The sequence below is a fragment of the Leucopleurus acutus genome (genome assembly GCF_964270905.1).
Source record: "Leucopleurus acutus genome assembly, chromosome: 2".
Lineage (NCBI taxonomy): Eukaryota > Metazoa > Chordata > Mammalia > Artiodactyla > Delphinidae > Leucopleurus > Leucopleurus acutus.
Genome location: NC_139143.1, coordinates 175,966,667 through 175,994,038, shown reverse-complemented (window position 1 = coordinate 175,994,038; position 27,372 = coordinate 175,966,667). Strand labels below are relative to the sequence as shown.

At 53.0% G+C, this 27,372-nt stretch overlaps 1 protein-coding gene across 4 annotated transcripts in view; it reads left to right on the top strand.

Annotated features, from left to right (window-relative positions):
* Positions 1 to 27,372, top strand: part of EPHB2 (EPH receptor B2) — a gene marked incomplete at both ends in the record, with an annotated part of 186,656 nt that overhangs the window by 53,425 nt on the left and 105,859 nt on the right. For all 4 annotated transcript variants that reach the window (XM_082833330.1, XM_082833333.1, XM_082833332.1 and 1 more), the window contains 2 exons: positions 11,492 to 11,556; positions 14,781 to 15,465. In XM_082833330.1, the coding sequence (XP_082689456.1) occupies positions 11,492 to 11,556; positions 14,781 to 15,465 (750 nt within the window). The remainder of the gene's footprint in view (positions 1 to 11,491; positions 11,557 to 14,780; positions 15,466 to 27,372) is intronic.

Below are 27,372 nucleotides of genomic sequence, written 5' to 3'. Positions count from 1 at the left end.
CATAGTAGGTGTTCAATAAATGCAGTCTGGATAGATGGGAGGAGATAGATAGGTGGCAGATTTTTAGACATGAGCGAGTGATATGAATGGTCAGGTAAATGAATGGTCAGGTGGATAGATGAAAGAAAAGAGAGAAAGGACAGGTGGGAGGTTGGCTCAGAGAGAAGATGGATGGATGGATGGATGGATGGATGGATGGATGGATAAATGAATAGATAGGCATGCAAATGGGTAAATAGGTAGATGGCTGGGTGGGTAGATGGCAGGATAGTTTATGGAGGGTTATAAGGACTGCATGGTTGGAAAGATAGATAGATAGATGAGTAGGTGTGTGGGTCAGTGGGTGAATGAATGAACAGTAAAATTACACGTGGCTAAATGCCCGACATCTTGCCCAGAAGCAGAGGTATGGTTTGGGTTCTGGGATTTGAGTTAATTGTCCTTCACTGGGAGAAACCAGTGCCAGTGAGGCAAAGAGATCTAGTCCCAGCAGGTCTTGCAGCAGCCTTCCTAATTGACTCCAACCTGAGAGTCCCCAGCTTGGACTTAGAGTGGCCTGTGTCTTATTGATTTGTAATTTATACTTCACACACATCCAAAAGGATTTGAGGTGACTTATAATATTAAACCTGCATGCAGCAGGACAGTTTAAAGTGAAATGAGGGCTTCCCTGGTGGTGCAGTGGTTGAGAGTCCGCCTGCCGATGCAGGGGACATGGGTTCGTGCCCCGGTCCAGGAAGATCCCACATGCCGTGGAGCGGCTGGGCCCGTGAGCCATGGCCGCTGAGCCTGCACGTCCAGAGCCTGTGCTCCGCAACGGGAGAGGCCACAGCAGTGAGAGGCCCGCGTACCGCAAAAAAAAAAGAAGTGTACCTGGTTCAACTCCTGGATCTGCTGCTTACTAGCTATGTGATGTTGGGCAAGTTGCTTAACCTCTCTGAAGCTCATTTTTCCCCATCTATAGGAAGAAAAGGAGCAAGAGGTGATGGAAGGAAAGGAAGTTGGTTTAATGGGGAAATGTATGCCTGATGATTGGATACTTAAGTGGGAAGCTTGGTATATGGGCAGGTAGATGAATGGGTGGTAGGTTATAGGGCGAGTGGAATGGTAGATGGATGGTGTAGGTGAGAGGGTGGATAGATGAATGGATGGTTGGATGGATGATGGGTGGATAGGTAAATGGGGACAATAATAATTCTATCTCATAGGGTGTTACGAGCATCAAAGGAGTGACAGCACAGTCATTGGCACTAAGTAAGTGCTTTGTATTATATAATATATGGAGCCATCTTGATAACAGTAACCGTATTTCCTGGAGGAAAAATCCAGACACCCAGAGGGTGTAAGCAGAAAAGAGCATTTGATGTCTGGGTAGGCTGTGGGGGGCTCGGGGCGAGGTGGGGGGTACGTGGCTTTAACAGAGGCTGGGGGCTATCACAGTGATCCAGACTCTGCCCTGCCCATGTTGTACTCACAATCCAGTTGGGCTGATGAGTAAAAGTCTCAGGGCAGGGTGACAAGGGTGACAATGAGAGGTACACATAGGACTGTGGAAACCCCAGTGCTGGGGTCATCAGGAAGGGCTTCTAGGAGGGGGTGACATTTGAGATGGGTCTTGAAGGATGTGTATGAGTGTTCTGGGCAGGTCAGAAGGGCGAGGAATGTTGCAGGGAGAGGAGCGCCTTGAGTGCTGGACTGCAGAGTGGGAGGTCTGTCCAAGGGGCAGAGGAGAGATGCAAAATATTTAGCAACTGCTCAGAAGGGGTGCCTACTGTAAACACCTGGGGTGCCTGGGCTCCTGCCTCGCTTAGCCAGCCCGAGGCGGGTCCCGGAAGTAACTGCCTACCTGAGTGTGTCTCCTCTTCTTTAAAATGGCTATGGCAAGGGGGACTTCCCTGGTGGCACAGTGGTTTGCCAATGCAAGGGACACGGGTTTGCTCCCTGGTCCGGGAAGATCCCACGTGCCGCGGAGCAACTAAGTCCGTGTGCCACAACTACTGAGCCTGCGCTCTAGAGCCCGCGAGCCACAACTGCTGAGCTCACATGCCACAACTACTGAAGCCCGTGCACCTAGAGCCCGTGCTCCTCAACAAGAGAAGCCACTGCAGTGAGAAGCCCACGTACCGCAATGAAGAGTAGCCCCCACTCGCTGCAACTAGAGAAAGCCCGTGTGCAGCAACGAAGACCCAACATAATCAAAAATAAATAAAATGCATTTTTTTAAAAAAATGGCTGTGACAGGCACTTCCCTGGTGGTCCAGTGGTTAGGACTCCATGCTTCCACTGCAGGGGGCACGGGTTCGATTCCTGGCTGGGGAACTAAGATCCCTCATGCTGCACAGTGTGGCCAAAAAAACCAAAATGGCTATGATGCATGTTCCCAACTAATCAGTCACTGTTAGGGTCTCACGAGATAAAGTCAAAAAGTGCTCAGCACAGACCTGGCACACAGTAGGTGCTCAGTAATGCCTGCTGCCATCACTATATTTTTATTACCTACTTAATAGGTGGGAAGGGTCTATGGATTTATTTAAGTAAAAGGGCCTTAAAAATTAAAAAGCATTGGGACTTCCCTGGTGGTGCAGTGGTTAAGAAACCACCTGCCAGTGCAGGGGAAATGGGCTCGAGCCCTGGTCCAGGAAGATCCCACATGCCGTGGAGCAACTAAGCCCGTGCGCCACAACTACTGAGCCTGCGCTCTAGAGCCCGCGAGCCACAACTACTGAGCCTGCGTGCCACAACTACTGAAGCCTGCGCGCCTAGAGCCTGTGCTCCACAAGAGAAGCCACCGCAATGAGAAACCCGCGCACCGCAACGAAGACCAAACGCAGCCAAAAATGAATACAAATAAATAAATAAATTTATAAAAAATTAAAAAGCATTGGACAAATGCTGGCTGTGAAAGGCAGCCTGATGTATCAGGAAGACTCAAGGGCAATAGAAGTGAGTTCAATTTCTGACTCGCTGTGTGACCTTGGCCAAGTCACCTAACCTCTCAGAGCTTCATTTTCCTTCTGTATAAAATGGGACCAGTAAGAGTAACAGGCATCCCTCAGGGTTGTCGTGAGGACTGACAGCTCTTCTGTGTGCAGGGCCGTTCCCGTCCCCGCTTCCCTTCTTTCCCTTCCCCAGAAAGCCCTGGTGTTCATTTACCACCCCCCCCCCGCCCCCCAAGCAACCCCTTCCCAGACCCCCATCCATCATCCTGTCCTTTGCGGAGGTTAAGTGGGTCCCCAAGCAGCGAATCCAAACTCTCCCAAAGCCCCGGCCGCACAATGCGGCCTGCTGTTAGCGAGCACCCCGGCTGGCCCGGAGGATTGGGTTTCAGCCAGGCGGCCGGCGCTGGCGGTTGCCCAGGCCAGCGGTGGGCAGGCGGGGGACAGAGTGGAGGAGCCGGCGTCGTGGGGACTCCTCCGGCCAGGCCTGAGAAAACAAGAACAGGCTCCAGGCAGACAACCGAGGCAGAGAAGGGCCTCCGAGCGGCAGGAGGACAAGTAGGGGTATGTGCTGGGAGAGTCGTTGGGCAGAAGGATTTTACATTAGCTGGGTCCCCTTTCTGTGAGCCTGGGGGCGGAGCAGGGGGGCCGTGCCGGAAAAATACCAGGCTGCCTCTTGGCAGATTTCACCTTATAAGACCCATAGCCTTCTCAGGGCTGCTCTGGCATCACCACCCCCTACTTGGTTGCTTTGGACCAGTGACCCCAAGACCCTCTTAGCCGCTGTTCCTCACCTGGTTTTCAGAGGAGAGACCACGGGAAACCCATTTGGGCTGATGGTTCAAATCCAGCTTTGCTGCTTTTTGGCCGTGTGTCTTTAGGCAGGTCTCTTAGCCTTTCTGAACTCAGTTTTCTCATCTGTACAATGAGGATAACAGCACAAGCCTTGCGGGGTGTGCAGAGTGCTCAAGACCTGGCATTGAGGGCATGGTACACAAATGCTCTGATTTTTTCCTCTCCCATTTGCGAGGCATCATAACCTGGTAGTTTCTGGGCTCAGACCGAACAGGTCCCATCCTGCCCTGCCCCTTACTGGTTGTGTGGCCTCGGGGGAGTCCTTGATCTCTCCCAGCCTTGGTTTCTCGATTACTTGCTCTGGGAGGTCAATGAGACAGGGTGAGTGAAGCCCACTGTCTTCCTCTGTGAGTGTTAGTGATTTTCACTGTTGCCTTCGTATGGCCCAGCCTTTGCATTTTATAAAGACCTTTGCACCCAGTTCCTCCTTGGATCCTCTGAGCAACTCTGTGAGGTACACAGAGTGAGGATGTTGTGATCCCCATTTAATAGAGGAAGAGACTGAGGCCCGGAAAGGTGAAGTGACTTCGCCCAATTACCTAGCTTATCAATGGCCTTGAACTTTATCTGCTGATTCCTGACTGTGGCCTCCTCTCAGAATTCTAATATGGGTTGTGGAAAGAAGGCTCCAACTCCCAGCCACTGATAGCCCAAGTCTGGCCTCCAGGCTGTGGCTAGCATCTCACCAGGCTGTGGTGGGGTAGACGGGCTTGTGTTTGAATCACCTCAGCCTCATTGGCCCCACCAGGGAGCAGCCAGAGCTGCTGGGAAGGGTTCAGAGCAGCATCTGAGGCTTGGGTCATGTGCCAGGCTGAAGGGCTGCCTGGGCTGTGGGCTGCTGGCCAGTCTGGGACAAAGACCCCAGGGAATAGCTACGAGGTGTCTGTCCATCTTCAGGATCGACTGTGTTCTCAGGACAGACCATGTCACTACTCTCCTCAGGGACCCTCTATAGCTCCCCATTGCCCCATGTTGGATCTTTGGGACAAGATTCAAACTCCTTAGCTCCACATTTGAAGCCCTACAAGTCTGGCCCCATTCCAAGCTAACAGATCCATCCACAAAGCATTTTGCTCCCATCCCATGGGACAGACACCCCAGCATGATGCAGTGGTTAAGAATATGGGCTTTGGTGCAAGGCAGACGCAGCTCCGCCACTGCCCAGCCATGAAAACCTTGAACAATCTCTCCTAACTTTAGTTTTCCCATCTGTAAAGGGAGATTCAATAAAGTACTTACTTTATCAATAGTTACGATGCCATGAGATAATGAATGGCAAACCCTTAGCCCAGAGCCCTGCATTGAGACCCCGTCCTCAGGTTTTACTGTTGCCCAAACTGCCCCTCAAGTTTCATACCTCCGTGCCTTTGATTCTGTCACGCCCTTTACATGGCATGCCCTTCCCCTCTTCTCCCAGCTCAAATGCCACCTCCTTTGAGATGCCTTCGCTGATTCCCTGGTCAAAGCTAATCCTTTCTTCCCTTGGGTCTCCTGGCTCGCGGCCCGGACCAGCTGTTTCACTCTGCCTCTCCCTGTAGAAAGTTCACGCGTCAGGCACTAGTCTGGAAGCTCCTTGAGGGAAGGACCTGCTCACCTGTTTCTGCGTCCCCAGTACTCAGCACAGGGCCTGGCTCACAGGAGGTAGAGTAGATGTGTGTTGAATGACCATGATCTTGTTACTTAACCCAGGAGAACTCAGGGACAGCTGCCAGGAAGAAAGAGCCTTTGAGTTAAGTTTTGGAAGAGAAGTTATCCAGGCTGTAAAGCTGGAAGGGCCGGACATTCCAAGCAGGAAAATTGGGAACAGTCAAGTCACCAAGGCCCAAGGAAACATAGTAGCTTCTGCAAGCAGAAGGAAATTCAGGATGGCTGGACACTGCTGGAAGTTAATTAGCTGGTCCAGCCAGCAGGGGCCTTGAATGCATTGTTGAGGAGCTAGCACTTTATCTCGCTGACAGTGGGAGCTCTGAAGGGCATTAAGCTCAGTTAAGACATGATCAGACATGGGCTTTAGAAACCTCACCCAGCTTCCGTGTGCAGACCGAATATATCTACTGTGTATCAGAACCAGTTCTCAGTGCTAAGGTTACAGTGGTGAGGGAAACAGACACAGCGCTCCCCCAGAATGAGGGCCCTGGGAGACTGGAGATCAACAGGACTCACCTACATGATGTCACTTAATTCTCACGTGACCCATTTTACAGATGGGGGAAACTGAGGCCCAGAGAGGAGGACGATCTTGCCTGCAGTCATACACTAGAACTTGCCAGAACCAAGGTTCTAGCATAGACAGTCTGCCCCACTCCCCTGCTGCCCTCCCGCCTCTTTCCCCTCCTGTCCTTACACAGGGCCATATACAGGGAGAGCATACAAAAAGTCCTGGTGCGTGTGTGTGTGTGTGTGTGTGTGTGTGTGTGTGTGTGTGTGTGTTTAAGGCTGTAGCTGCAGCCTCCTAAAAATAACACAGGAAGAATGAGACACATGTGGGTTCAAATCCTAGCCCTGCCTGTGAGCCTTCGTGTAGGCCACTTCACTTCTCTGATGTCAGTTTCCGCATCTGAAAAATGGGGCTAATAGTGTGTACCCCTCTGGTTGCCATGAGCCTGAGGCCATACTTAGAGTGCCCAGCTCATTGCCTAGCACATGGTAGGCGTTTAATGAATGTTCCTCTTCGTGTCTTTGGAACTCTCACCTACTGTCATTAGTGCAGATAAACAGTATCTGTGGCCCTAGAGAAGTATGACCCAAGAGGGAGGTCAGACAGAGCTGACCAGGGGTGGGTCGGGGAGCAGAGGACGACCACCTACCCCAGCCTGAAAACAGAGCCCCGCGAAGCCACCCTCCTGTTGGCCCAACGCTAACGACTTCATTGTGTCTCCCCTTTTAGCTCAAATATTTCTGAAATGTGCACTGCTCATTCACACATAGCCAGAGGGGTCTTCGGGCCTCCCCGGCCTGTGCAATTGGGGCCTCCTGATTGCTTCCTTCTGTGCAGTCTCCAGGAAGCAGAGGGGGTGCGGGAGCAGTGGGGCAAGGGCCAAAGCCGCTCCCAGGGCCCAGACCCTGTTTTCCCACCGTTTTCCCACTCTGGGCTGGTGGCTGGAGGCCCTGGTTCCAGCTTTCAGCTGGATGCTAAGCATCTTGTCCACAGAGCCTCAGTTTCCTCATCTTTCTACTGGGATTTTTTAATGGTCACTTAGAGCATCCAGGGCTTGGGAACTGGACATTTGCAGGGCTAGCTGGGGTGGGGGTGCCCAGAGGTGAGTGGAAGGGCAGTGTCAGGCAGGATGGGGGGTGTGGACGGCACCAGGGGGGCTGGGAAAGATGTGGGCAGGTGGGTGTGGTCCAGCAAGGGGGCCTCCGAGAGCCGCTGACCTTTACTGGGCAGTTCCTGCTCCAACTCTGCAGCTCAGTCCTCAGCTCCCACCACTCCCTGCCCCCCCACACATCTATCCCCACAAACCATGCTGTTGTCTCCTCCGTGCCTTTGCCTCTGTTGTCCCTTCTGCCTTGCATAACCTTCCCACTCAGCCTCTCCTAACTCCCTTCTAATTCATTCTTCAAGCCTTTATCCATGTCACTTCCTCCAAGAAGCTGTCCTTGCATTGTTTGTTTTCTTCGCCTTCTGTACCCGATTCCCATCACACACAGTACCCCATACGCATTCCCGTTGCGGTCTTTGTCACATCATGTGGTGATTAATCAATCATCTGTGTACAACAAAAGTGGCTTCCCCTGCACACAGGATTGTCTTTGTCACAGTGGGGATGGGGACGGGGACATTTCCAGCAGTTCACAGGCAGCTTGGTGGAGCCTAGTGGTCCCCAAACTGTAGGAAGTGAGATGATGTTAGCTAGTTTGCAGACGAACATTTTTAATTGTAATGGTCTTATGTTTATTTTCCTTCCTTTTATAGCAAGTGATATTGGTTTACCATTTGTAATAATGATAACCTTTTTCCTCTTTAAAATGCACTTAAGAGAAAAAAAAGAGTCAGAAGAAATTTTGTAATTAAATAACAGTGCAGGCTGTAGGTGGAAACAGCTGAAGTCATGGATGGTGTCCTGATGGAGCATGTGTTCAAGCCGTACAGTTTTAGGGGAGGGAAGGGGATTTCAGCCTTCAACTGAAGACCTACTAAGTGTGAAGCCCTGTGCTGGGTCTTGGGGCAGGTAAAGAAGGTGTAGAAGGGGAGAAGATCAGAAGGAACAGTGTGTGTGAGAGAGTACCAAACAATCTGCAGCTGGAGCACCGCGTGTGAATGGAATAGTTGTGTGACCTTGGGCAAGTTCCTAAGCCTTTTTAAGCCTCAGTTTTCCCATCTGTGAAATGGGACAGTATCAACTATCCCTTGGCATCATTGTGAGAATGTTGGTAAGGGTTTCTGGCTCCTAATGGACAGGGTCTCTGTCTCAGTGAACATGAGTTCTCTCCCTCTGTAGGTTTTTGTGATCAGAGGAGCAAAGTCTGGGGTGTTACAGGGAGGAGGGAAGTGCTGGTGATGGAAACAGGGCTTGGCTTTTTGAACCCACCCAGGTTCCTGAGGCAAGGACTACTGACCGCAGGTTCCCCGGGAAACTGAGTTTGACTTTGGGGCTTGGTTTGAGAGAAACAAAGAGGAAACCAGGGCATCCCAGGAAAGCAGCACCAGACGGGCCAGGAGGGGCTCCCCAGAGGCCGCGGCCTTTGAGCGAGAGGCTGATGTTTGTCAGATGTTGGCAAGCGTGGTCTGGGGTGTGGCGGGAGCTGCTTGGACTCGCCTTCACTTGCGGGGCCACCTAACGAGCCCAGAGGAAACGCTGGGTGTGTGCAGGCGCTGGGTCGGCCAAAAAGCACCACACTCGGTCTAAGAAAGAATAGCTGCCGCTTATTGACGATCTGCTTTGCGCTGGGCTGCAAGCTAACAGACCTTCCGTCTCCTTGCGTCCTCCTGTCCACCCTCGGAGGGTATTATGGCCATTCTCCAGGTGAGGAAACTGAGGCTTACAAAGGTTGCCTGTCCTGGGTTACAAGGCAAGTGGGTGGCAGAGCGGGTATTGGAATTGAAGTCTGACCTCCCGACCCCAGTTGATCTGCTCTGCTTAGCTGCCTCTTTTGCAGAGGGTGGAGGGAGGTGTCGACATGGAAAGGCAAAAGGCCAAGGGGAAGTTGTAGGGAGAACACCCCGGGGTTCCCTCCTGCCACGGCCCCAGGGGTAACAGCTTTCCCAGAGGCAGCCTTCAAGGCAGAGCCCAGGATCAGCTTGGTGAGAAGGGAGCCCAGGAGGTGCCGGCCTTCTGTGTCCTTCCCAGGGGACATGCAAGCTGGACCCTCCTTTTCGCCCCTTCTTGCTGTGAACCAGCCTGCCCATGGACTTCCTGTCCTTCTGAGATCCTCCCCTTGCTGGTTCCAGATGTGGTGGGAGGCTGAGGGGGGGAGGGCAATGGAACCCCCAAGCCTGAGCTCCCCGGGAGCCCAGAGTTTGAGGACCAGCCTTTAGTGCGTGACTTTCGGCAAGTCATTTGCCCACTCTGGGCCTGAGTTTCCACCCAGGCGATGGGGATGTCAGTTCACAGGCCCTTCTCTGGGCTGTGGAATCCTCTAGTGCTTGGCCTCTGGGTCAGCCCAAGAATCCAGCCAAGGGGTGGGGCCACCTGCTTGGCGGCTTGCCTCCCCCGCCCGACCCCTTTCTGGTCCCAAGCAGAGTCTCCTCTCTCCCTTGTTCCACACGGCTCCCAGCAGCTGTTCCTCGGGCCCAGGCAGAGAGCCCGGCTTGGCGCGTCTCTGGCTGAGGCCGATGAGAGAAAACAGGTTAAAAGTTCAGCCCTTGTTCTCTCCAGGAGGAAAAATCTGTAGCATTCGGAGTGTGAAAAGGAACCCTTTTTTTCAGCTCCAAAGCAGCACAATACAACTTCCCTCCAATTTGCCATCAGAAAGATGCCCTTGGCACTGGACTCCACCGTCCCTGGCACCCTCCTCCCTCCTCGCCAGCCCCCAGTGCAAAGGGACACAGTGACCGCAGACACAAGCCACAGGCGGTCATGAGGACACTGCCACATCCTCCCTTGTCAGCTCACAGGTCTGACTGGGGTCACCTCTGGCTGAATGCTTCCTTCTCTCCCACTCTCCCGTCCATACCTCCCCTGCCCTAGTTCAAGACCTTGTTACTCCCATTTCGACCTTCACAGAGGCCTGGACACTGTGTACCCTGCCCCCACTCTCTCTGCCCTAGTTCATCCAGCCCAGGCCGTCAAACTAAGTGTCTAGAAGTTTATAGGGTAGGAAGCAGGAGACCCCCACCTCCCACTCTGCCACCAACTCCTGTGTGACCTTTAGGAAGTCTCTTCCCCTCTCTGTGCCTCAGTTGCCCTATTTCTAAAATGAGGCAGTTAGGCTAGACCAGGGATAGCATCTCAAATGGTGGGTGTTAGTCTCCTGGAGCACTGTGGTGAGAAGCATTGTGTAGCCACAGAGTGTGGGGATTGATTAGTGATGTGTCCTGGGCACAGAATTGAAGCATAGCTGCAAGCACGCCTCTCGCTCACTCTCGCTGATCTAGGTGGTGTGGAAGGTCCAGCTGTGATGCTCTGGGTCTCTCCGCCTACCCTCTCACAACTATTTGTATTCCTACCCCATCTCCACTAGCAGACTGTGAACTGCTCCATGGTAGGGCTTTGCTAGTCACTGTTTTTTCCCTCAGGGTATCCAGTACAGTGCTTGGTACATAATGGGCATCAGGATATATCTGGTGATTGAATACTCGAGCAATTTAAATCTTCTCAGTGCATTGTAGTTCAGTTCAAAAAGTATTTTGAATCCCCTGTGGCAGGAAAGGGGTAGAGGGAGGGGTGCTGAGCCTGATCTGGGCATGATTGGGGATCTCTCTGGCCCTGTGGGTCTCCTTTGTCATTGGCCGTATGGTTCTTTTCCTCCAGCTGCTGGAATAAGGGGAGGCAAGTGGGGCCTGGCTGGTTCAGAAGCTGATCTGAGTGTCCTGAACCCCCAGAGGGCAGGTGATGGTCTGGCCCCACTGGACACAGTGCTCACCCCTTAACACCCCTCCATCCCCAGGGCCCTATCCTAGGGGCAGAGTTGGCTGAACCCTAGGGGAGGGGGCCCAGGGTTGAGGACACAGTGGAGAACCCCAAGTTCCTGGAGAAGGGGGAAAGGTATCCCTCACAGGAGGTGTGGGCCAGAGGGCCAATGTGGGATAACTGATGCGGCTTGGCTGGGACCCAAGGGAGGCCCCTGTAAGGCCAACATTCCAGTTCTGAGAATTTGATGCAAGTGGAAAAGCTAACAGAACCCTAAGTCTGAAGTTAAAATTTGAGATTTCCTGAGGACTCTCTGAAACCCATCCAGGAGACCCCAGACTAAGACCCTTCCCTACCAGTAAAGGAGCAAAGGGGCAATACCTAGGTTGGAGGGATGTGATTAGCTAAGAGGGTGGGGCATAATCCTGTGTGAAAGGGCTGGAGTTGGACCTTAAGGGGTGGAGTCTAGAGGAATAGAATCAGATGATTGGCTGGAGTGTGTGAGTGGGCGGGATTATGGAGTGAGAGGCAGGACCTAAAGGGAGGGTAGTCTATAGGGTTAGATCCAGATGATTGTTCGGAGCAATGGAAGTAGCGCTCTGTAGAGCAGGCCCTCAGGAGGTAGGTTCTTGGTGATTGACGGTGCTTCATAGGCAGCTCAGTGATGACTCTTTGCTGTCTCCACAGAAACGCTGATGGACTCAACCACAGCGACGGCGGAGCTGGGCTGGATTGTGCATCCTCCGTCAGGGGTGAGTCAGTGGTCCTCAAACCCTGCCTGGTCTCCCAGGATACCTCGGGTTCTGCTGCAGGGCCCAGATGCCCCGCCTCCCCCACCCCGCCGAATTCCAACCCCTTCTCCTCCTTCAGGTCCCAGGACGTGGCCTCTCATTGCCCCACCCTGCTGGTCCCCTACCATTGATGGAGTGCTAGTTACCATGACAACATGCTGGATGCTTTCAGACTTTATCCCATAGAATTCTAAACGGGAGGCTGAGGGAATTCCCTGGCGGTCCAGTGGTTAGGACTCTGCGCTTCCACTGCCGAGGGCCTGGGTTTGATCCCTGGTTGGGAAACGAAGATCCCACAAGCCACACAGCGTGGCCAAAAAATAACAAATAAATAAATAAAAGCGAGGCTGAGAAGTGGTACACGCACTACCCCCATTTTATAGATGAGGAAGGTGAATTGTCATTTCCTGAGCACCTACTGTGTGTCGTACTATATCAAAGCACCTTTACATCATCTCCAGTCCTATGGGGAGGAATCCCCTCCATTTTACAGGTGCGGAAACTGAGGCTCAGAGAGCTATAGCCACCTGCCAGGGACCCTATGGCTAGTAAGTGATGAGGGCTCAGGTTTGCATCCAGGGCTGTGACCGAGTCTTCTGGGTGCCTTTTCTGGGTCCCTGTAACACTAGGCTCCCCCTTCCTGAGCTCTTATCATCCCACTGCCTTGGGTCCAGTGGTCTGAGCCCATGGAGGCTGCGAGCTTCCCGAGAACAAGATGAGGCACGATTTGAGATTCCTCTTTCTTCCCATAACAACCAGCCCAGCAGTTACATAGAGACTGTGGGATCAGACACTCCTGAAATTCTGTCCCAATTCTGCCACTCACCAGCTGTGTAATTTTGGGCCAGTTCCTTAACCTGTCTGAGCTTTAGTTTCCTCATCTATAAAATGGTGATAATAATGTCTTCCTCATAGGACTGTTGTGAGGTTCTCCTGCAACGTGTCTAGCACGGTGCCTGATGTAGAGTGGGCTCCTAGTGACAGGTAGCTATAGTAACTGTCACCGTCATCATTGTCAGTTCTTGTATCATTCCCTCCTCATCCCCCTGGTCTCTGGGGAGGGCTCTGGGCTCCCACAGCCCATCCCTTCCCTTCCCCCCATCCCAGCTCCTCCGCTGGGACTCAGCTGCTACCCCAAGGAGCTGCGTCCCCCCACCCCCCTCAGGTCCGTGCTCTCAATAGGCAGGGCCCCAGGGTCAGGCCTCTTTCTGTGGCTCTTTCTTGTCACCAATTTTCCATCTGTGAAGGCGGCTGGGCGCACATCCCCACCCTGCCAGTAATGAGGCCAGGCTGGGCTGCAGGGCCCCCGGACGCAATTATTTGGGGTGTTTAGGCTGCAGGGCCTCTGCATGTTAATTAGAGAGAGGGGAGAAAGGCAGACTGCTCTAATTAAGTGCTCTAATTAAGTTCCGAAGAAGAGCAGTGATTGAAACAAGGGGCTGACTTTGTCACATGGTGCCACAAAAAAAAAAAAAAATTAAATGCAACGTAGGGAGCTTCAGAGCCACCACTGAAGGAGCGGCTGGGCCAGCTCAGCCTTCCCCACGCACGCTTGCCCTTCACAGCATCAGCCCTCCCTGGGCTGGCAAACACCACCCCGCCCTGTGCAGACTTGGCCTGGAGAATCTGAGGGAGGCAAAAGGACAAAGAGGGTGACACCTCTCCCACCGCTTGCCCCTGTCCCCCCCCAAAGTCACGTTTGGCAGTTGGGGAAATAGAGCCCCAGAGAGGGGCAGTGACTTGCCTAAGGCCACACATCAAGTTAGCAGAGCTGGGACAAAACCCAGGACTCCTGGGCCACTGTTGGGTCCTCATGTTTCAAGACAGTGCGGACAAGCATGGGTCTGGGTCTGGGTCTGGGTCTGTGTGACCTGGGTCAGGTGACCTCGCTTCTCTGGTCTCTACTCCCTCATCTAAAATAGAAATAACCCTGCTTACCACATGTGATAATCATGACAAAGAAATGAGATCCTGTTACAGCACCCACCCTTGGCCCAGCATAGGTGAGTGGGGTTCACCCTGCTGTTGGGTCTACCCCAGACGCAGCCAGCCCAACACCAAGGGGGGCACAGGAGAAGGAGGGGATGGGTGGCTGAGCCCAACAAGCTCTCAGTCCCGCTGTGGAGACCAGACCAAGAGGGCCGGGGGTGCCCGACACTTGTCCAGGCAGGTTGTCCCCGAGGGCCCAAGCGAGAGTCGGTGAATGCGAACACTGCAGCTGGAGGGAGAGCCCGTGGCAAGAGGTTCCAGAGGATGGACAGAGAGACGAAAGGTGCTCGAGGGGTCACAAAAGTGTGAACAAAGGCGCAGCCTACGAGTGAGCTTGGCCTGTGAGCGTCTGTGGAGGGAACGTGGCCTGTGCCCTTCCATTTCCAACTTTCCATGGCCCTGCCCCGCCCCTTCCAGCCAGGGGGCTTGGGAACTCGCAGCTGGGTGAGAGCCCAGGCCGGGGCCCAGTGAAGCGCCGAAGTGCGGACCCCAGGCGGGAAGGCGGGAAGGTGTCCCTCCAGGCACCGTCTTAGCCACTTAAGGCCCCAGAGCAGGGCTGCTCTCATGGGGGAAGGCCTTGTCTTCCTGTTATGGGGGTGAGAGCTCTTCTTCCATTGGACTGGGAATCCCCAAGGGCAAGGACTGTGTCTCCCTGATCAGACAGGGAGCTCCCGGCAGGCAGAATTCCTGTGTCCCCCATCAGACTGGTAGCTCCCCAAGCACAAGCTCTGTCTGCTTTCAGACAGGGTGGGCCTCTCCCTGGTTTCCCTTCCAGGTGGGAGCTTCCCAGGAACAGGGGCCACGTCTTCTTTATCAGATTAGTTACCCCTGGGGGTAAGGGTCACATCTCCCATATTGACTAGGGCAATACCAAGAGCAGGGTGTGTGCCCTTCCCATCAGATTGGCATGTCTCCCTCATAGACTGGGGGATTCCTCAGAGCCAAGGCTATGTCTGCCGCTCAGCTTAGAGTTCTCTGATGGTAAGCATCATGTCTCCATCATCAGACTGGAAGCTCCCTTAGCTAGGGTCTGTGCCTCCCCCATTAGACTAGGAGGCCCCTGATGGTAGGTGTCCTGTCTACCCCCATCAGACTGGAGGATTCCCTAGGGAAGAGTCTGTGCCTCCCCTCTTAGACAGGGTGTTCCCTGGGGCTAAGCCCCTACCTCCCCCACCTGACTAGCATTTCACCCGCAGTGGGAAGAGGTGAGTGGCTACGATGAGAACATGAACACGATCCGCACGTACCAGGTGTGCAATGTGTTTGAATCGAGCCAGAACAACTGGCTACGGACCAAGTTCATCCGGCGCCGTGGCGCCCACCGCATCCACGTAGAGATGAAGTTCTCAGTGCGTGACTGCAGCAGCATCCCCAGCGTGCCTGGCTCCTGCAAAGAGACCTTCAATCTCTATTACTATGAGGCCGATTTCGACTCGGCCACCAAGACCTTCCCCAACTGGATGGAGAACCCGTGGGTGAAGGTGGACACCATTGCCGCCGACGAGAGCTTCTCCCAGGTGGACCTCGGTGGCCGGGTCATGAAGATCAACACCGAGGTGCGGAGCTTCGGGCCCGTGTCCCGCAGTGGCTTCTACCTGGCCTTCCAGGACTATGGCGGCTGCATGTCTCTCATCGCCGTGCGCGTCTTCTACCGCAAGTGCCCCCGCATCATCCAGAACGGCGCCATCTTCCAGGAGACTCTGTCCGGGGCTGAGAGCACATCGCTGGTGGCTGCCCGGGGTAGCTGCATCGCCAACGCGGAGGAGGTGGACGTGCCCATCAAGCTCTACTGTAACGGGGACGGCGAGTGGCTGGTGCCCATCGGGCGCTGCATGTGCAAAGCGGGCTTCGAGGCCGTGGAGAATGGCACTGTTTGCCGAGGTAAGGGCCACGGCGGGGCAGGTGCCCCTGCAAGTGTGTGGAGTTGGTGTTGGCTGCAGACTTGAACCTGGCAGCTGGGAGGGGAGGCTGGTGAGCACAGAGGCCTGGAGCTGACCATGAGGCCCTCTGTGGCCAGGGTTTCCAAATCTACAGCCGTCGTTCAGCTTCTTAGAGGGAGGCATTAAACAGCACTTCTTGAACGGTGGTGTGTGTACGTACTACAGGGGGTGTGCAGGCTGATTTTAGCTGAGGATAAATGGTTCTCCTTTTAATTATTACGTAATGATGCCAGGTGACACTTCATTTCTTCATTTACAAAAGTGATGTGGTTTCCTTTTTAAGAAAATGTATAAGTCATAGTAAATAACACTTATAAGAGAACCTTCATTGAGCTTTTGCTGTATCAGTCAGTATAGGCCAGGCCACGCCGAAGTGACAAAACAGTAAAAGTTTATTTCTCACTTAATGCTACCTGTACATCGTGAGTCAGCTTGGGATTCCTCCCTCTGGGAGCCAAGCAGATGGAGACGCCCCCATTTGGAATGTTGTGATCACCAGGGCAGAAGGAAGGAGCAAGTGTCACAGATTGTATATGGGATCTAACTCTTCCCCCCCGGAATGGCTCCGACGTCACTCCTATGCACGTTTCAATGGCCAAGGCAAGTGATGTGGTTACTTCCAATTCAAAGAGATGGGGAAGTGCAGCTCCGCTGTGAGCCAGCCCTCCTGATTATCATTCTTACTGTGTGCTGAGCACTTTACATGTCTAACTCATTTAATCCTCACGAGAACCCTATGAAGGAAAGTACCATTTTATAGGAAGAAATCACAGCTCATGCACAGTTCATACAGTGAATAGGTGGAGGTAGCACAGAATCTTACCCAGGCAATGTAATTCCAAACTACCCTCTTAACCACTGTGCCCCTTAAGTTAATTTAAAGAAAAATATTAAGTAAACAGTAGTACAGGTAGTATTGGATTATGGCCAAGAGTCACCAAGGTGGTGTGTAAACATAAGAAGTTTGTAGGAGGTACTGCATGGTGGTGAGAAGGCCGTGAAGGTAGACAGACCTGGGTTCAAATTCCAGCCCTGCCGGTTACTAGTTGGACGTCCTGATCCGAGTTGTGAAACCCTCTTTCATAGGGTAGTTGTGAGGATTCAAGACCTTAAGACATGTAAAGCACTTTTGATGGCTTCTAGTATACAGTAAGAGGTTAATAAATGTTAACTAAATGAGATGCCACATATACAGCCCAGCATGGCACAGGTTCTCTGCAGTGGGAGCTATGGTGGTGACGGTGGTGACATAGGAGACTTGAAGCCTGCTTGTGCCACACTTCCTCTTGCCTTCCCAATTGGAATTGGGTCCTGGGGTGTTCCAGGTGCCAGGCTGCGAGTTTGGACCTTTCCCAGGGGCCTCGAAGAGCCAGTTAAAGCTTAGCCCAGGGTAATCGCAATGATCCTCACCTTTATGAAATTCTGTCGCATCCACCATCCCCATGGCTCCTCCCTCCAGCCCTCTGAGGCAGCATTTTAAGGGTCCTGGGAGGATAAGTGGGTGTATAAGAGACAAGAGCAGTGGCCTGTGGGGGAGCTGCTGCAGTGATCTCAGGTGATGATGGCTGCATGGACTGGGCGTCCACAGTGCTGGGGAAGAGGAGGGGTGCAGTCAAGGGACGTTTTGGCAGTGAGTCAGATGAGATGTGGAGACAGATTGGAAAGGGAGGAGGGAGAGGAATCAGAGGGAACCAGGAATTCCGGCTTACAAGGCTGTGATTGTCTTGGAAAAGAAATGGGGGCATTGGGAGAAAAGGCTGGTTTCTTAGGGAAGACAACAAATCTGGTTTCCTTTACTTGAGTGTGAAAGTGCACAGCCCTGGGACATGGCAGGGGTGAGACAGGCCATGGGGAACAGAATCAGGCACTCATTGCCTATTGGTTATTCACTCGTCAACCCTGTACCTCCTCTGTGTCAGACCTTGTGCTAAGCACCAGGTAAGATAGAAGAGAATCCAACTATGGCCTTGCCTTCTAGGAGCTCACAGTCTAGCAGAGGAGACCGACTGTAAATGAACAAGGGTGGGAATGTGTTAGACTTGTTTTAATAGGAACTGCTCAGGCTGAGGTGGGCACAGAAAAAGGGAAGACTTCAGAGAGGAGGTGACATTGGAGCTGAGTCTTGGGAGAGGTGTACATTAATCAGGTGGCCCAGTCCTTCTGGAGGTTGGCTCAGCAGCAGCAGAGACCTGGGGACATGAATCAGTGTGCCTCATTAGGGGGACTGGTCAATTGTTTGGTGTGGCTGTGGCTAAGGGTGCAAGGAGAGATGTAAGAAGAACTGTGGCTGGAGTGGTGCCCAGATGAAGAGGTGTATTAGTTATCTATTGCTGCATAACAAGTTAGCCCAAAATTTAGCAGCTTAGAACAACAAGCGTGTATTTATTTATTTATTTATTTATGGCTGTGTTGAGTCTTCGTTGCTGCACGAGGGCTTTCTCTAGTTGTGGCGAGCAGGGGCTACTCTTCGTTGCAGTGCATGGGCTTCTCATTGCGGTGGCTCCTCTTGTGGAGCACGGGCTTCAGTAGTGAACAACAAGCATTTATTACCTCAGTTTCTTAGAGTCAGGAACCAGGCACGGCTTAGATGGGTGCCTTTGGCTCAAGGTCTCTCCTGAGGTTGCAAGCAGGCTGTAGGCTGGGGCTGCAGTTTCATCTGAAGGCTTGACCAGGGAGGGATCTGCTTCCACAGTCCCTCATGTGGTTGTTTGCAGGCCTCAGCCCCTCCCACGTGGGCCTCTCACACGTGCAGTGGCTTCCCCCGAGCACATGATCCGAGAGAGGGAGCGTAAAAGAGAGAGCACTCAAGACAGAAGCCACATCTTTTTATAATCTCATCTCAGAAGTGACATCTCATTACTTCTGCTGTATTGTCTTCATTAAAAGTGAGTCACCAAATTCAGTCCATGCTCCAGGGGAGGGAATTACACAGGGTGTAAATGCCAGGAGGTGGGGCCCCTGGGGCCATGGCAGAGGTGGCCTGTCACAGAATCAGAGTCTGAGCTGCTTCTTGCAAGGGGTGGGAGTTCGAGGTAATGCTGGGGCAGAGTGTGTCCAGCGCTGGCTTCCCCCCTTCCCCCAGCCCCCGGACGAGGCCCAGCCCAGCCCAGCTGGCTACTGGATGTAAGTGGAGGCCAGTCAAGGTGTGATTAATGAGCTCAGGGAGCCAGAAGGACACCAGCTGCTGCTGTGGCATGTGTGCAGCCACCCAGATGTGGGGCTGCTTCAGCCAAAGTCCCACAGGCACTGGCCCCGCCAGCCCAGGGCGTGTAGGAATGATGATTATTGTTCACATCTGGGGGTTGGCAAAGTGCTTTCCCCATCTCCAGCTCAGGGATTCTCAGCCTTTACTGTGCCTCAGGGTCTGCTGGGAAGTTTATTAAAATACAGATTCCTGGGTCTGGTGCAGACCTCTTCCCCAGGTCTGGTTCTGTGCCTCTGAGGTAGGGCCAAGAATCAGCATTTTTAAACAAGCAGCACTGATATTCCTATACCAGGACTATTAGCTCAGACACACAATGTGTTAACACATCCTTGGCCAGACCAAGCAGGACTCAAGGCCAGCCCCACCACCACCCCAGGGAGCATCCACCCTAAAGGGTGGGAGGGGACATTAGCAGAATCTCTGGGAGGGTGTGGTTTGGAAAGATCCATTTAATATTGAAACATAACATGATGGGGAAAGAATCCATTGCTTTCTGAGAGAAATACAGATTAGAGAAAACTTGACGGTGGGGGGCGGGGGGGAGTAGGTGAGTCCTCGTGGGGAACGGCAGCAATCCCAGGGGTGGGCAGTGGTGGCTAATGATGGACTGGGTGTTCCCAGTGCACTGAGTGGTTCATGAAACTATGGACTAAACTGACTCATTCAGACCAACTTCCTCTCGTGCCTGTTTGTTGTGTGCAGGGCACAGTGGGGAGGGGAGGGGCTCGGAAAAGCCAATTAGCCCCTCAACAAACATGTATTGGGTACCCCCTGTGTGCATTTAGCCCTCTAACAGATACTGATTGAGTTCCTTCTCTGAGCTAGGCACATGCCAGTGCTAGGGAACACAGATGTGACCAAGAGGGACACATTCACTGCCCTCCCAGAGTTTGGGTCTGGGTGGGTGGATGGGGGAAGATGGAGGAAGTAAAGTTAATAAACAAATAAATAAAATAGTTATAAACTGTGAGGAGTGAAAAGAAAAATATAGGGTACAACAAAAGAGATCAAAAGGAGGATCTGCTTTAGCCAGGTGGTTCAAGGAAGGCTTCTTGGAAGAGGTGTCATTTGAGCTGACTGAGGCTGTCCTGGGATGGCTGGAGGAGAGCTCCTGAGAAGTCACAGTTTGGCTTCAAGTGGCTCGTGGGCAAGCAGAGCATTCAGACACAAGGGAATAAGGCAGAGCATGGTCCTTCCAGAAATGAAGTCTATCCAGGCAAAGCACTTTGAGAATATGAGGAAGAAGGCAGCTTTACCAACTGGGCATCTGGGAGGGCTTCAAGGAGGAGGTGGCATTTGAATTAGGCCTTAAAGAGTGAGTGGGATGTGGATGGGTGAAGGGAGGGGAGGAATTGTAGGTCGAGAAACTGCATGAATAAAGACCCAAGGTGTGACAGTATAGGGCATGTTTGGTGGGTGTCCAAGGCCCTAGTGGGTGCAGAGCTGGGGTATGACTTTCTCCTCTTCATTCATTGAGTGCCTAATCTGGGCCTGCACTGGCCACACAGACACAGGTGGGAGACTCCTGGGACTTCCTTCAGAAGAACTCTGCCCCCTTCCCTTACCCCAGTCCCCAGCCTCCTCAGGATCACAGTTCCCACTGGGGCTTGCCACCAGCTGATTTGCTGGTGGGGGGCGGGGGGGGGCAGGGGAGGCCTTGGAATTCCTCCTCTGCAGCAGCTGCTCCCACCCAAGCCCTGAGTCTGTTTGCCTGACTCTTTCCAGATGTTTATGGGATTTACTGTGAATGTGTCCCTGCCTCAGTTTCTCCAAGTTTGTCTCCATATCCCTGTGCCCCTTGGTCTCTCCTTCCCTAGTGAAGCCCCTACTTGCTACTCCCTGCCCATCAGAGGGAGCCCCCAGCCCAGCAACCGCTGGGGACCCGGACCTCCTCTCTCCCCACGGCAGACGTGCGTCTATAACGGATCCAGAGGCGGTTCCACAGTGAGCGTGATTGCCGTGATGCTATTGGGGTGTAATGGGATTTTTCATGTTTAGCTTGGACAGGGAGAGGGACTGCGAGCCAGTGGGTTAGGGGGGTGAGGGGGTGGGAGGTGCTTGCACACACATGTTGATCCCCTGGCTCCAGCTCAGACTTCCCAGTTCCCAGCTGCCGGGCTTCTCCTCCCAGCCTCTCCCTCTCCTCCCCCTGCCCTGCTTGGCAGCCCCTAGCCCTGCTCTCTCCCCCACCCATGGCCTCTCCTTGACCTTGGCCATGGAGACCTGTTTCTTCAAACCCCAGCCCTGCCTCTTGCTAGCTGTGTGACCTTGGGCAAGCAGTGGACCTTCTCCTGGTCTTTGTTTTCCCATCTGCAGAGCAGAGTAAACAGATGCACTGCTGTGCAGAGTAAATGAGAAAATACCTAGAAAAGTGTTAGAAAAATAAGGACTTTTACAAACACTGTCTTGCCTGTGGACTTTTTTTTTTCTCCTAATGAGCTTTTTTATTTTGAGGAAAAAGTAACTTTTCCTTATCACAAAAGCAATACAGGTTATTTGTAGAATCTTTAGAAATTACGGATAAGCCAAAAGGAGAAAATTAAAATCACACGGAGAGTAACCACTGTTAACAGACGGGTGTGGATCCTTCTAGGTGTATTTAGATGTATTTAAACATATTGATCTTTTTAAAAAGAAAAAATAGATTCCTTCTGAGAATACATGTGGATTTTTGACTTATTAATATTTTGTGGGCATTTTTCCATGTCATGTTGGATCATCATTTGGGAAGGCTCTTAGAATTCCATAATAGATAGACGTACCATAGTTTATTTACCAGTTCTCTGGTGATCCGCGTGTAGATTGCTTGCAGTTTTTCACTATCTTAAATGCTGGCATGGACTTCATTGTCCCTCTGCCTTTTTGCACTGCTGCTGGCATCTGTGTAGGATATGTCTCCAGGCATGGAATTGTAGGGTCAAAGGGTATGTGCTTTTTTTGAGCTTTTGATGCACATTGCCAGATTACCATCCAGAAAGGCTGGGCTGAATTACCCTCCTGGCAGCAGTCTTTGAGAGTGTCTGTTTCCCTACATACTCACCAGCATGGGATATTATGCCTGTGGCTTTATTTTCTATTTCACTCCCAGAATCCTGTGCCTCCCCAGCCAAGGTAGGGAGGGGCCAGGGGTCCTCTCTGGGCCCTCAGGGTTGGATCCTGGGCCACCCTCAGGGTGGCCTCCTTCCCACCCTGCTCTCAGCTCCAGCCCTTCCCACAGAGGCCGAACCAGTGGCCCAGATGTATCTGGCAAGCCTCTGGGGGTGGGTGCGGTCAGTCTTGGGGTGAGGAGGAGGGAGGCATCCAGCTGGCAAGGCCTGTGCTGGCTGGGGAAAGGGGGGTGAGGGTTGGAGTGCTGGGTGGGAGGAACGGCCCAGACCCCCACACAGAAAGTTCTGCTGCTTCTCTTCAAGGGCAGGGTGGAGACGCCCAATTTGGGGAGGGGGAAGGGTGATAGATAACCCCTCCAGACCCCCAGGCTCAGGCCAGGACTGAGACCACACAGGCCAGCCTTTCAAGAAGGGGATTGGATGGGGACCCTGGCCAGTACAGGCTATTCAAGTCTTTGCTCTTAAAAATTAGAAGTACCCCCTCCCCACTTCCCCTTTTCTATATGCTCTCAAAGCATCTATTTTTGTTCACAAATATCTATCCATCTCTCCATCCATTAATCCATCTGTTTGTCCATCTATCCAGCCAGCTGGCCAGCCAGCCATCAGCCATTCACTGAACGCCAGTTTCTGATTTTTTTGCTTCGTGGGGAGATCAGGTGATGTCTTCATAGAGGACCAAGAAGCTAACACACAGTGAATAACACTCCTCAGGCACCTGCTGTGCGCCAGTTCCTGAACCAGGTGTGGGGACTGCAGACATGAGGAAAGCGCTTCTTGCCCTCATGGAGCTTCCAGTCTGGTATAGAGGAGTTGGCTCCATCTGTAACTGTAACCTTGGGGCACTTAGGAGGGAGTCAGGAGAGAGCTGGGGAGGCTTCCTGGAGGAGGAGCCATTTTCCCAGGGCTTTGGAGAATGGGAGGAGGTGGAGGCAGGAAAAAGATAGTCAGAAATGATACTGATTTTTTTTTAACCCTGGCCTCTTGCTGACCCCCAGCCATCTGGGGGAGTGGGGGTACAGGAGAAGTATTCTTAGCCAAGGGAGAAGGGCAGAGGGGCTGCCAGCACTCAAAGGGCTGAATGAGGCAGAGGCTGAAAGGAGTCCTGAGAGGATTGGAGAAGGCCAGGGCAAAGGGTGAAAGGTACCTCCTGTGTGCCCAGCTCTGTGTTATATGCTCTGCTCCACTATCTTATTGAATCTTCTGTTGATACGATTAGGTCCATTTACAGATGATGAGACTGAGGTCCAGAGAGGATCAGTGAGTTTTCCAAGGCCACACGGCCAGTAAGTAGCCGAGGCAGAATATGAACCCAGCTTTCTCCAGCTTGCTGGGACAAGTGATTACCCGGGAGTGAGTGGATATCTGAATGTACTCTGCCCTGCCCACCTCCCCATTACCCAGGAGCCCCTGAGATGTAAGAAGAGTTTGACAAATAACCAGCTGAGGGGCTCACGTGTGAGTCTGTGAGACCTCAAAGAAAGGAGGGGGCAACCAGAAGGGCTTCCGAGGGGAGGAGGGAGGCTCACGGCTGTGTCTCGGAGGACACGTTGCTTTCATATCAAGAGATGTAGGGCATAACACACCATTGTAAAGCAATTATACCCCAATAAAGCTGTTAAAAAAAAGAGATGTAGGGCAGGATGGAGCACAGTCCCAGGGCAAAGGCTCAGGGGTGGGGAAGCCCCCCGTAGGCCTCCTCTCCTCGTGCCAAGCCGTGAGATGGCCTCGGGGAAGGAGGCCCACCCACCCCTGGCTAACCTCCGGCCAGAGAGAAGAGTCCCCCCGGCCCCCACGCGACATTTACCAAGTGCTCACGTCATGCTCCCTTCCTGCCCGGTTACCTTCTGGAATCCCCCCATCTAATTAGAAAACTGAGACTGAGGGCCAACTGTCACACCCCTCATAGTTGGCAGAGGCAGGGGTGTACTCTCGGGCCTCCTACTTCTCATCTCCTCTGCTCCTTGGAGGTGTCAGAAAGGCTTGGTGGCAGGGCCCCCGTGCTCATTCCTGTGGACCAGACAGCTCCCCACTCAGGGTCTCACTGACTCCTAGTCACCCTCGGGGTTAGGTATCCTCATCCCTATTTTACAGAAGAGGAAACTGAGGCTCTGAGAGGTGAAGCAGCTTGTTTGTCCAAGGTGACCCAATTAGGAAGGGATAGGATTTGAACTCAGGTCATCTGACCCTGCAGCCCCAGCGCTGCCCCCTCTCAGCCCCAGACTGGCCTCGGACCCTGAAGGCATCAGGTTGATGGGTTTGGCCGCAGGCTGCCTCCAGAACACTCTGGCAGGGCCATAAACAGCTGGGGAAGTTCCCTCCCTCCAGCGGCTGCCTTTTCATCTGGCTGGGCTTCGGGATCTGGCGAGAGAAGCCCGTTTATTGAGGAAGTTTATGCATTTAACAGTTTAAGCCTTTCTAAGCCTGTGGTACAACAGGATTTGGGAGCTGTTAACAATTCTGTGTGGTTAAGAGATTTTCATTGCTCTGCGGCAGCTGGCTCAGGCCCCACAGGCCCTGTTCTGGCCTCCACCCTGCCCTGCTGGGCACCTCCTCCCTAGGACCCTTTGTCCTCTGCCCCCATCCTGCTGCTTCTCCCTGCTCCCCCTGCTCCTAGTGTCTAGGTATGAGCTTGAACCTCAGAGGGGAACCGAGGCCCAGAGAGGGAAAGGGAGTTGCCCAAGGCCACACAGCAGGTAAGAGGCTTGAACTGAAACCTGCCTGGCAAAGCTCGCGTCCCTTCCCACACCCTAGGCTGCCTTCCTTGGGTCAGGGGGGTGGTAGGACATTACGTTGTTAATTCTGCCCTGGCAGAACTTATAAAACCCCTCTAAAACCAGCATCTGACCTCTACCAAGGCTTGGGAACAGGCCGGGGGTGGGGTCACTTGCCCAGATCCACTCACCCTGTCAGGTACAGAGCTGGAATCAGAACTCAGGCCTCCCGAAGTCCTAATGAGAATTCTTCACACTATACCGAACAGGGTTTTTTTTTTCCGTAGCCTGGCGGGGGGTGGGGGGTGCCATTTGTAACTATAATGTCTTACGTATGTACAGTATTTATTTACTTACACTCTGCCTCATTCCAGAAAAGATTAGAGGCTGCTTTAGTGTAGCATTTGGTCTCACCCCGTGAGATACTTTGATCTGAATGATACCCACATGAGAGAAGCAAGGCGAAGGTTATTAGCGCTATTTTAGAGGCAAGGAAAACTGAAGCCGAGAGGGGACCAGACTCTCCCATGGTCACAGTGTACTTTGGTGGCAGAGCTGGGACTTGAACCCAGTGCTCCGGCCTCCTAGGCCCAGGGTCTCGCTGGGGCCCCTCGTGATGTTCAGTCAGATAGCCCCCATCCTTCGCCTCCACCTCCTCAGGGACAAGACCCCAGCGTTCCCTGAAACGCCTTAGTCTCCATCCTAGGTGGGGAGAGGTGGCCTGGAAGAGTTCCTGGTGGCCCCGAGGACACACGGTTTGTGTGAAGAGGAAGGTGTGGGTGGGATCGGCAGGATGTGAATCAGCCCCCGACAGCCATACGGGTAAAGGAGCCCGTGGCTGGCGGCCCAGGGGTCACCCTGAGGGCTGGGCTGCCCTTCGGACTCCTACCCTCTCTGGTTCCTCGGGCTCTCTGCTCCTTCACCAGGCCTTCCCAGCCTTTTTCCATGGAGCCCCATCCATGGAGGTTGGATGAAGCTGTTGTTTTCGTCACAGGGATTTGTTTCCTGGTCACGGTAACCCATCTGCCCGACCCATCCGCGAACCCAGGAGAGGGTCACAAACACGCAAGCACTCCCACGTCACTGGCATCCAGACGCAGCACGTGAACTTTATCTCTTGTCCTCTGCTCCCCACCCCACCCCAAACAAAGGGGCCAAGGCCACTGATCACCAACTTCACACTCATAAAAACTGAGGCCCAAAGACGATAGATGAAATGGCTTATCCAGAGACCCAGCAATCAAACTCAGGGTCCCTGTACCCCACTCCCTGTACCTCCCGCTGGACTCCGATTATGAATAACAGAGACCAGAGCCCAGCGAGGTAGGGACGCGCGTTGGTTGAGTGCCCACTGTGCGCCCGGCCTTATGCCCTAGGCTTGGTGTAGAATACTGGGTCCCTGTAGTCCCCAGAAGTTGGGTACAGTTGTTATTTTCATTTTATAGAGGAGCAAGTGGAGGCTTAAGAAGGTTAAACAACCAGCTCAAGATCACACAGCGAATGAATGGTAGAGCCCGCAGTGAAATCCAAAACCTACCGTCTTCTCACTGGAATGTTTGTACGTCTCATTGTGAATAAAATTTTTTCACAATCCTTATCTCATTTGTCTCTGACAACCCTAGGAAGTAAGAGAGATATCATCCCTGTTCTTTTTTTTTTTTTTTAATGTTTAGTTATTTATTTATCTTTGGCTGCGTCAGGTCTTAGTTGGAGCATGCGGGATCTCTCACTGCGTCTCACAGACTCTTCTTTGCAGCACGCGGGCTTCTCTCTAGTTGTGGAGCACGGGCTCCACAGCACGCGAGCTCAGTAGTTGTGGCGGGCGGACTTAGTTGCTCCGCGGCATGTGGGATCTTAGTTCCCCGACCAGGGATCAAAACCACGTCCCCTGCACTGGAAGGTGGATTCTTAACCACTGGACCACCAGGAAAGTCCCTATCCCCGTTCTTCCGACAAGGAAATTAAGGCTCAGTGAGGTGAGGTACGCTGCCCAAGGCTCACCGCTAGAAAGGGTCAGAGCTAAGACTAGAGCTGGGTCATTGGGTTGGTTTGACTCTGACACCCAGGCTGTGACCCTCCCAGCCCCCTTGCTGCTGATTCCTGTTCCGAGACCTCTCTTGCACCCGTTTATATCAGACCTCTGCCCCATCATTCCACTAAATCTGCTCCTAATCAGGGCCATGAGTGACACCCATGTCGCCAATTCAGCAGTCAGTTTCCAGGCCTTGGCTTCCCTGAGGAGCGTTTATCAGAGTGACCACTGTCTCCTGGTGTCCCGTGTGCCTTGCCGGGTGCTTCGTGGCCAGTTCCCACTCAACTCCCACCTCTCTACCTAGGAGGCCCCGGTGCTGAGTCTGTGGCCTCCTCTTCCCTCTCCCTCCCTGGGTGGTTCCATGCAGGCCCTCTCTGGTCAATCTCCAGCCTGGACCTCTCCTCTAAAGTCCAGATTCACATACCTAACTACCTAGTGGACATCTCCACCATGCTTCCTCCCTGTTCCCTGCCCTGCAGCCAGAGGTCCCTCTAAAATGTAGATCATGGGAATTCCCCTGGCTGTCCAGTGGTTAGAACTCAACGGTTTCACTGCTGGGGCCTGGGTTCGATCCCTGGTCGGGGAACTAACATCCCACAAGCCGTGCAGTGTGGCCAAAAAAAAAAAGTAGTCATGTCCCACCTCTGCTCAGAATCTCCCGAAGCCCCTCGTCTTACATAATGCAAAAGCTGAAAGGTCCCACAGATCCCTCCGTGATCTGTCCCTCCCCTCTCTCGGACCCATCTTTTCCCATTTCCTCCTTGCCTCCTCCACTCCAGACCTGCTGACC